At 38.3% G+C, this 10,706-nt stretch overlaps 1 protein-coding gene across 1 annotated transcript; it reads left to right on the forward strand.

The window, feature by feature from the left end:
* The first annotated feature begins 273 nt into the window (after positions 1 to 273).
* Positions 274 to 10,425, forward strand: LOC141656865 (electron transfer flavoprotein-ubiquinone oxidoreductase, mitochondrial). The gene is made up of 18 exons (XM_074463957.1): positions 274 to 934; positions 1,642 to 1,718; positions 2,512 to 2,618; positions 4,036 to 4,117; positions 4,190 to 4,298; positions 4,898 to 4,944; positions 5,035 to 5,109; positions 5,374 to 5,490; positions 6,284 to 6,352; positions 6,448 to 6,540; positions 6,705 to 6,807; positions 7,086 to 7,210; positions 7,740 to 7,789; positions 7,905 to 7,971; positions 8,600 to 8,679; positions 9,467 to 9,595; positions 9,695 to 9,761; positions 10,034 to 10,425. Exons 1-18 carry the CDS (start codon positions 538 to 540, stop codon positions 10,115 to 10,117), a joined length of 1,878 nt encoding a protein of 625 aa, XP_074320058.1. The 5' UTR covers positions 274 to 537; the 3' UTR covers positions 10,118 to 10,425.
* Positions 10,426 to 10,706: the final 281 nt, after the last annotated feature.

A 10,706-nucleotide genomic window follows, 5' to 3' on the forward strand; every position in this document is an offset into this window, starting at 1 on the left:
ATATATTGTACAACGATCTTATCAAGACTAGACATGACATATGGGTGAACCAATCCAGGTGCAAGTCGGAGCAAAATCAAATCGGGTTAATTTCGAGTTTGTTAGAATTCGAGCCATATCAATTCGGGTTTCGGGTCACATGTGAATTATTTGATAGGGGTAAGTTTGAGTCATATGGGACGGGTTAACTTGCGTGCCCAGTCAAGCCCGGGTCCTCAATTCAGGTGCCGAATCGGGTACAAATTGAGTTATTCGAATCGGGTTAATATTACCGAAAACAAACAAAAATGTGATCACATCCGTCCGAACTCCGAAACTGAACTCAGTCAAAGGAAGGAAACGATATGTTCGTTCATCTTCATCACTATCTGCTCCATTTCTCCACGTAACTTCCACCTCCTTGTTCTCTCAGTGTAAATCTCTTCATTGTTTCACTCTAATTTCAACAATTTCACCTAAAACTACAAACCCTAACTCAATTTCTCGCCCAAATCATTATCTAATTCACTAAAATCATCACCTTTCTGTTACTTAACCATGCTCAAACTCCTATCTTCTAAAAGATGCAATATTTTCAAATCATCTTACTCAAAATCCAACCTTTTTCATCCTAAATTAGGCACTTCATCATCTGGGTCTTCTCCAAAACCCTCAAATTTAGTGAATGGGTCAGTGATTAGCACTAATTATCGAGTTTTCGCTTCTGGGCACTTGTCAAAATGTGAAAATGGAGGTGGGTTTTTGAGGAATGTCAGTATGGTGGGAGAAAGAAGAAGTTTTTGCAGCGTTTCGGACCGCGAAAAGATGGAGTATGATGTGGTGATCGTAGGGGCAGGGCCTGCTGGGTTATCAGCAGCTATAAGGCTGAAGCAATTGTGTATTGAGAAGGATGTTGATTTGTCTGTTTGTGTTGTTGAGAAAGGTGCTGAAGTTGGTATGTTTCTGTTCTACTGGTGTAATTTTCTAGTACTTTCTTTGTCTCCATCATTTGTTTACCTTTTATATTCGGGTTGTGAGGAGTATTTTAATCAAAGGTAAATAAATGATTGGGACGGAGTAATTTTTTGTAAGTGGGATTAAGCTTGTGGATGATTTTGGAGTACTGGCAATTGCGATGCCAATGGTTTAGTATGTGCAAGTTATGGACTTTCATGAATGCTCTTAAGTTTGAATGGATGCCGAAAAATAGTACTACTTTAAGCTTTAGAAGTCGACATTGGTGTCTTGGAATCATGAAGTGACAAAGATGTGAACAAATTATCATCACTTACAATGTGGGTGACTTGTGAATTGTGATGGTTACTTGTGGAGTTTTGGCATGTACCAAAATGTGTTTGATTAGAGCTAATTTGAGTGGAGTTTGTAGGGAAAATGCGTTTTGCGATCCTTAACTAATTGGTAATCAACATAAAAAGTAACCTATTAAGCTTGCATCCTAGATCAACCATGCCTAATGGCTAATATTGCAACGCGGTACAAAACGATCAGCTCACACATGTACCATATATGTCACGCTATCACTGCCACACTTACACAAGTGAACTGCTTAAAATGATGTGTTAATTTTGTTCTGTATTTACTCACTAGTGTAAGGGCCTTAAAGTGTAAGACTACTCACTCTTGTAATCTGTGGCCTTCTAGGCGCACATATACTCTCAGGTAATGTCTTTGAGCCACGGGCATTGGATGAACTCATTCCTGATTGGAAGCAGGAGCAGGTGCTTTTCAGTTCACTTGTTTCCTGCTTTCCTGCTGAGGGTTTATTAAGTTTTGGATTGTTGTTTCTGGTTGTTAAGTGACGAATGCAATGCATATGGAATCATATTGTAGTCGTGACTCATGGAAGTATGTTTTGTGCTCTTACACTCTCTCTTATCTGATGCATTTGTCTGTGAAAGGAATATTAGGATGATCTAATGACACTTGACAATATGGAATCATATTGTAGTCGTGACTCATGGGTTTCATCGTAGTTGCTACGAGTGTAGTACATATTGGAATTAGGATGATCTAATGACACTTGCTAGAAGATATTGGACTTTTGATCATTGCCTAATGCCTTATAACGATTTTGCTTCGGTGTCTATGTGAGACTGATACATTCTTCAAGCAATTTCTGTGTAGTTTAATGTATATACATGACAAAGGAGTGCACTTAATGCTATTGCTAACCGTAGATGGGAATTTTGGGAGTCTGGTATGATTGGGGACTGACTATATTACCATACCCCTGCGGAAAGGATGATTCATTCCAGCTTCCCCTTCATGCCTTATCACTTACAACTTTTACAGGACTTTGAGGGCTCATATCATCTGCTAATCTAGCTTGTTAAAAAAGATGTGTAGAAACAGTGAAATACAAGCCGTGACATTTAAACTTCTTAGCCAAAAATTGTTATCATGTGAGAAGCATCAAAAAATGATCCAAAGTTATACAATGTGTACTATCAAATTCTGCGGTTCCCTCTTATGCTGATCCTGGATATGGTTTGTTGTGGACGTGAATTGCAGGCACCTATCGATACTCCTGTTTCTTCTGATAAGTTTTGGTTCTTAACAAAGAATCGCGCATTGTCACTTCCGAGTCCATTTGATAACAAAGGAAACTATGTGATAAGGTAGACTTTTAGCAGTTAATACTATGAATCCTGGGCAATGATCCCCAAACTACTACATGCTTTAATAGGTCATGCCATGATTTTGGTCGTCTCAGGAAAATTTGAGCGGCTTATTCCAAAATAACCTGTAACTGAAAAACCTGGTTCAAATGAATGGTAGTTATATTGAACTTAAGAAACTAGTTATGGGCAAAAGCAGTTGGTGCTTCCAAGGAGATCCAATTATCCTTGCTTCAAAGGATTTGGAAATTTTTGTAGTTTTTTAACTTGGAAAACAGGGTGTCCTCTTTTATGCCCCTTCTACTTAATCGTTTTTTTTTCTATATAAAAATAAAGTATTGCATTAGTAGGTTAGTAAGCTAGTTGATGTTTAGTAGTGTTGGTATGTAATGGGACATGCAAATGTGATCATATTTTACAGTCTGCTACATGGGCCTACCTAATTTTGTATGAACATGTTTTCCACCTTGTGTATACTCCCTCTAACCGGTATGTTCCTCCCATTTAGTTTAGGCAAGGTTCTTAAGAAAATGGGTAGGTGGTTTCATATCAGAAAAAAAAACCTTTTACACTAGTTTTTTTTTTTTTTCCTTACCAGCCTCCACCACATTCCCGCGAAGCCATCTCACGCCACCACCACACTTGCTGGACCACCCAAAACTACCTACTGGACCACACTCCTACCACCCACAAGGCCTCAACCACACCATCACGACCATCATAGCAACAAGCCACCAACCACCACAAACGGAAGTGCAAGAAACTGAAGAATACACCGGCGGTGTTAGTTTTCGAAAATAACTTGTGTGTCCTTGTGGATTTGAGCTTTCGGGTCCGGTTTGGAGAGGCAAAAAGTTGGCGTTTAGGAAGAAAGGAAGTCAAACGGGAAGGTGATGGAAGAGGGAAGCGGGTCGTGGTGGTTCCTCGGCCAAGGAGCAATGTTGTCAGTGAGGGAATTAGAAGGAAGATTGTGGGTGAGGTCAATGGCTGTGCGAAAAAGGAGAAGAGAGTGGGGAGGGCAGTGGAGGTCGTGGTGGAGCACCAACATCAGTTATGGGTGACGTCAATGACTCAATGGCCTATAGCTCGTCAATAAACTTCCTAGTCTCTTTTATCAAATAGTCTCCTCATTTGACTTTGGTGCAACCGGTGTTAACTTTGATAATCTTTACCTTACAATATTAATGATTATATGAAAATAGTTCTGAAAAAACAAGATGTGACAAACTTAAAAATGAAAAAAATATATATTTGAATTGAAGACATAAATGGTGAAAGTTGATATGTGTTGACTAGTATGACTACCATAGTTGAATGAGAACAATCTACATTGGATGGAGGAAGTATATTGTTGCTTGTGATGTATGTTATATGATCATTGCATCATGTGATTGATGAGAGATTCACTTTCACACAGTTTGAGTCAGCTAGTACGTTGGATGGGAACGAAAGCTGAGGAACTAGGTGTCGAGATATATCCTGGCTTTGCTGCTAGTGAGGTATTTTGTGCTTAGCATATCTTAGATTGTTCAAGCCTTCTATTTCATGTTAATTAATTCGTAGAAAGACAGGTTTTGTACAATTCGAATCGCGAAGTTGTTGGTATTGCAACAAATGACATGGGAATCGCCAAGGACGGATCAAAGAAAGATACTTTTCAGCGGGGTGTGGAGTTGAAAGGTATGTTCTTAGCTTTTCTCGTTGCTCTTATAACTTCAATACAAGTTTCACCATATTTTAGTAATTATTCTCTCCATTCAATCAATAAGCCCTATTGTTGAACATCTCCTCACAAAAAGGCACATAGAGCTTATTGACTTCGAAGGAGTATTTGGGTCAGTTTTGCGTTCGCAGTATTGTTTTCGTGAAGCTTTATCTGTCACAATGGCTAAGTCACTAATGACATCTTTTCTGTCTGTCATAAAATATTCAAATGTTTGGCATGACATCTTTGGTCTTTTAGTTTTTGTTGAGGATTGCTTGAGAATTTGATTCTGAGGGTGGGGTCTGCTGTGCAAGTATGTCAGGCCCCTCCCCCAAACAATCCCCTCACAACATGTTGTCTCCTTTTCAAACAACTTCTTTAGTATGCTGCCGTTAACAATCGAGTATTGTCTTTCTATGACCAAGTGCCTTGGCATTTATAGCATCCCAAGAACACAACAGCGAACACAGTTGTGTTTGTTTGGGCCTTTCAGCCTCATAATGCACACTATTATTTTCTACTGATTAACTTTATCGCTGGACTCTAAAATAATCTTTTTCTCTAAAATTTTCAGGACGGGTTACCCTTCTTGCAGAAGGCTGTCGAGGATCATTATCAGAGGTTTGTAAGAGCTTTAGTTGGCTACAATCATGCTTTTAAATGCAGACTAAGGTGAAAGTTGCTGGCTTATTGTGTTTTTTTAATCAACAGAAAATCATAAAAAATTACAAGTTGAGAGAGAAGGGAAATGCACAGCATCAGACTTACGCTTTGGGAATCAAAGAGGTGACGAGCAAATTTCTTTGGCATGAATAAATTTAGATTGTGTCCTACGATTCCAGCGTTTTATTCTCTAACTAATTTATATGATTTTCATTTTTTCTGAAAAAAAGGAAGTTAACTTGTAGTTTACTCTCCTCTTGTATTTCTATGCACTTATTGAACTTATTACAAGCATTCTCTTTCAGCTACGAGCGCTTGGTTTCTATAAAGTTTACGGTTTCTTGACTTCCTCCCAGTTCTATTGTAATAAACCCTGACGTTACACAGGTATGGGAAATTGATGCTGACAAGCATCAACCTGGCTTTGTGCTTCACACGCTAGGTTGGCCATTGGATTATAGGACATATGGAGGCTCCTTTCTGTATCACATGAAAGATAACTTGGTGAGTTATTGTAATATACTTGTTCAGAATTTTTCCGGCTTTTGTTGATTTCTTACCTTTTCATTTCCAATGGAGCCAAAGACTCTTTATTTTTAGTCTGGATTACGATGGAATGTAGCAAAATGGCTACAAAGTTACTGTGCTTCTTTTAATTGTGAAGTGTCAGTCATTCAATGCAATACCCGATGAAATTTTCATTTTGGGTCATTCGAGAACAACTTTTGTGTTAACACATGGGTAAGTAAGACTGCTTAAAACCCGCTCTCTCCTTAGCCTGCCATTTGCGGGAGCCCTTGAGGAACTGGGTGTTGGTGTTTTTGTTTGGCGATATCTTAGGAGATACCTAAGTATCACGTGGAAGTTTCTTGAATTTTCAGGTTTATTGGATGTCAACATAGGGTCATTGGATACATTCGATAGCTAGCTAGCTATTAACTTGGTGGACTGTGACTGCCATCCCCTTGATAGCACGAGTCTTGAACATCTAAACCAGATAGGCACATTTTATTTCCAGAGTCAATATGAAGCCACGCGAACTTATAGACACTCAGTGACCTTTTAGGACTACCATCTGATCCTACATCAAGGCGCTGAGCCTGTTTTATTTTACTTGATCCAGTATGAGCTGTTTAATATAGGACTTGAACTCATCTTGGTATTAGAAAGAAAGTCATGCTTACTGCTAATTTGCTGGTGTGCTTGTGTTTTTTAGATTTGACTGGGACTGTGTTAGTAGACCAGTTGATAAGTCATGGTACTTTAACTAATTAACCTATTCCTTCATACGCTACAGGTGTCCGTTGGCCTTGTTGTTGCATTAGATTATCAAAATCCGTTTTTGAACCCTTATGAGGAGTTTCAGGTATTTTTGGAGTATAACACTTTTTTCACTACATTTTTGTGGACTATCAGATATCTCTTCTTTAGCTCTTAGTTGTTGTGTGTATGTTTGTGTAGAAACTCAAACATCATCCTGCAATCAAACCAATGCTTGAAGGTGGCAGTATCCTCCAGTATGGTGCTCGTACTTTGAATGAAGGTGGTTTTCAGGTATGAGCTATGTTCCTATTTGGGCTTTCACGAATCCCTGACCTCTCAGAAAGTACTTTTTTGCGACCACTATAAATACCCACGAAATATGTCTCATGTTTCAAGCATTACCCACCTCCATTTGGTACATGAAATATTCGAGTATGATGATAGTCAATTTTCAGTCTATTCCATATCCAGTCTTCCCTGGAGGAGCAATAGTTGGATGCTCTGCTGGCTTCTTAAACGTACCAAAGATCAAAGGAACGCATACGGCTATGAAATCAGGTAGTATCTTCCCTTGATATCATTTCATCGTTGGTGTATCATGTTATTGTGTTAGTATTACATATCGGTGCAAACTATGGTATAGCCACTTCATTATTTTCGGACCAACCTATTTAGTCTTCCTCCTTTGGTTAATTGAGCTCTGTTGTATGGTTTGCGTCGATCTACCGTCTATTATTCTTAGAAACAAAGCTGTAAAGACCAGTTAAAACCCTTTTATTATGCTCTTTGTTCTTTTACCAATAATTATTGCTAATTTACAAAATCACCCATCTTAGGGATGTTGGCAGCAGAATCTGCTTTCGGTCTTTTGCATCAGGGGCTGATGACGGAAAGTTATTGGGACAACTTGCAGAACTCTTGGATATGGGAAGAACTCTATAAAGCAAGAAACTTTCGACCTGTATGTAATTGAAAACTATATTCTTAATTGGTCGTTTCATTACCTTAATATTTTAACTAAATATTACTCAGTGACTAATTTTGGAAATCAATTATTCTGTTTTAAACATGCTATTAATACAATATGTCCGTGGCTATATAAAATGAGTTAATACATACTCTGACAATCCACAAAAGACTAATTGTAGACAATGAAAATGAATTAAGGTTGAATAAATGGACACGAAGTCGGGACACTAGTTGTTAACTACTCCGTATCTGTGAACCTTTTTTGGAGCCTGCCTGAATGGTTATAACTAATTTCTGTGTATGGTTAAGGTAGTGAAAATGTATGTTAGTTTCCGCCACATAAAGTGTTTTTTTTTTCCAGCTATCTGAAGACCACTCTGAACTCGAGATTTATCAAAATTTTGCAACCTCTTTTTTTGTGCTATAATATAAATCTGTAAGATAGCCTCTGACATTTCCTTGCATGTAAGATAGTTTTGCTGAAGTGTGTTCTAAGTTGAATATGCATTTTCCTTTCACAGGCATTTGAATATGGGCTTATCCCTGGTTTGACCCTAAGTGCTCTCGAACAGTAATCATCTTCTTGCCTCTTGTCTTATTTATATCTATTTAACTGTTGAATTCTGTGTCATTGTATTTCCCGTAATATTGGGGACTGACATGTTGAATGCACATTTTGCTGGCAGCTACATAATGATGGGAAGGTCGCCTTGGACTCTGAAGCACGGAAAACCTGATCACGTAGCAACAAATGTATGTATGTATGTTTTGATACTTACACAAATGGTGAAACTAACACTTCCCATCTGTTATCTTCTGATGGTTGCCAGTTAAAAAAGCACCAATATGAATTGAATTGTTTACATCTAATGATTGATTTGAGCAATCTATGTACTATGAGTCCCTCGAGAGGTGTTAAAGGGAGTTAGATTTATGCAGTCTTATCCCTGTCTATGTAGGGACTGTTTCTGTTAGTTCTTAATGTGTAATGCTTACTCCCTATACGAAGCTTATCAAGCTTTGAATGAGAAACACGTGTAGTTTTATGAGTCATTGAAGTTTATATGTAAACTGAGAATGCTATGGTTAGCAAATCTTTCACTAATGGAAATGAAATCTTTCCCTGGGTAGCGTTACTTTAAAAGTCTTTTCATTTGTAACGAAGGCTAGTTAAAAAGGCTGCTTGACGACTTGACCTTTGCGTGGAGTTCTCAGCATTCTAGTCATAGTTTGCTAGTGCTTTCATGAATATCTATTTTTTAGGATGCTTTATTTAGAGCAATTTGTTGTAATTGGCTGAATGCAAGGACATGTAACTGGGGTTATTGCCTCTTTGTATTGTTTCTTATATAAGTCAAATTACCCTTCATATGTCATGTAGGTATCAAAGCTACATTCCCCTATTCAGTATCCAAAACCCGATGGAGTCATTTCGTTTGATGTGCCAACTTCGCTTTACAGGTAATTACACCTATTTTACCCTAGTATTCATTTCTAGTGTTCAGGACGTCTTTGATGTTGTTGTCATTTATAGTAGATTCCAGCTTTACTCCTGTTCCGACATTTCCAGCTTTTACTACTGTTTTCCATAGTAACATTCCACATGCCTGTAAGAAGCCCCGCAGAAGTGCAGACATATCGTAGAACGGGGATGAGGGTTTCAATATAAACCACTCATACGTCTCATACCCATAACATTATAGAGGGCTTTAATTCCTTCCCGTGGCTGCTAATTGTACGGTTAGCTTATGATCAGTCGTCTACTAGTAATGGTAGTTTAGTGACACCTCATGTTTTATCATTGGACTACAGGTTGCGTTGCTTTATCCTCCTGCTTATTTTGCTATCTGGTCTACAATGATCTTTGTCTTTTTGCCATCATTCTTCTAAAGGATTGTAGAAAAGCCGAATTTATTTTCTAACAAAATCCATAGTTCACATTATAACAAAAAAAAATTCCAAGTAGTGAAAAAATGGAGCAAAAACAGCTCACAAAACAAAATTTTAAAATCTTCAGTGTACGGGTGTGGTAATCGAGTTGTGAAGGCCGTATAATGAAATCGAATGTGATCTCACATTTAATATGTGTAGTGGAATAGAAATTATTGGAGTTATTAATTCTAGGCTTGTTTGGAGAATTAAGCCCTCAGAAGTCATGGTATTGTGCTGTATATATGGATTGAATTAAAAAACGAAGTGTCAGAGTACCTCTTTGATTTATTACGATGTTATGCTTGTATAATCGTAGGAGCAACACAAATCATGACCATGACCAGCCCTCACATCTTCGTTTGAAGAATCCTCTGATTCCTAGTCAGGTGAATTTGCCTGAATATGCCGGTCCTGAGTCTCGGTACTGCCCTGCACGTGTATATGAGTGAGTTCTCGTAGTTTTCTTTTGCCTTCTACCTTCACGGGTTTACTTGAGCTTTTTTGTGCATTGTAACTAATAGTCTACTCTTTGCTTGAGTTGTAGGTACCTTCCTGATGACAACGGTGAGATGAAATTGCAAATTAATGCCCAAAACTGTCTCCATTGCAAGGTAACATCTTCTCGACATTTTGATATTTGACCTAGGCGCCGAACTACTAAACATCTACAACCAAAAAGGGTTTCTTCCATAACGTCAACTCAAGTGCTGTCAAACTTTTATGAAGATTATATGGTAAAAAAAAAACAAGATATATATATGGCTCTGAAGAGGGCAGAGTGGTCGAAATTTGTTTGTGGATGAGCGGTTTCTTTACTTTTGCCAATTTGGTTTCCTAATGACAAGTTTTAGAGTAACTATCTTTTTGGGTGCAAAATATGCAGGCATGTGATATCAAAGACCCTAAACAAAACATCGAATGGACAGTCCCAGAAGGTGGGGGTGGCCCGGGGTATACTGTCATGTAGGCGGTAGGCGGTAGGCCACAGGATGATGGTTGCTTACACAGTGAGAGACGTGTATATTGAATACGGAATGACGATTCTGTTACCTTTAGTCTACTTACAGCCAGGTCAGCCACACTTTAGCTTCGAGTCTGTGTATTGAATTATGTATTTAACATTTTGTAATCTTTAGTCGGAACTTAAATCAATAGTCGGGGCTTATGTTTCAGTAGCAACCTGATTGTTTTAGCATGTGTACATGGGACTTCAATCGAGGTCACGATTGTTCCAAATGAATAAAGATTTGGAGGGTAAGCGTCCTTCGTTCCTTATTCCCTCGCTTTCCCTTCCCTCTGCCCCCCTTTCCCTCCACCTCTTATTTCCAAATAAAGCCCAGAGATACGAAAATAATGGAATATATTCGAGTAATTGATTCGTGCAATCATAATACGAGTTGAACAAAACAAAATGATTTTGTCATAATCGCGTCTTGAGTTGTAAGATTAAATCACCCCAAATTTCAGGAGACCGGGAATAGTTTCCGAGACAGATCCTGCCTAGGAGTAGGTGCATTATTTCTAAAAGTTTTTGGGTAAAGAGTATTTTTTACAGT

The sequence above is a fragment of the Silene latifolia genome, chromosome 5 (assembly GCF_048544455.1).
Source record: "Silene latifolia isolate original U9 population chromosome 5, ASM4854445v1, whole genome shotgun sequence".
In the NCBI taxonomy this organism is placed as follows: Eukaryota; Viridiplantae; Streptophyta; class Magnoliopsida; order Caryophyllales; family Caryophyllaceae; genus Silene; species Silene latifolia.

Bases quoted from the DNA above. Each gene is read 5' to 3' on its own strand.
- LOC141656865 (XM_074463957.1), top strand. From the start codon at position 538: ATGCTCAAACTCCTATCTTCTAAAAGATGCAATATTTTCAAATCATCT. The intron at 2,619-4,035 runs GTAGACTTTTAG...ACTTTCACACAG, and splicing joins AAAGGAAACTATGTGATAAG to TTTGAGTCAGCTAGTACGTT. The intron at 4,299-4,897 runs GTATGTTCTTAG...TAAAATTTTCAG, and splicing joins GCGGGGTGTGGAGTTGAAAG to GACGGGTTACCCTTCTTGCA.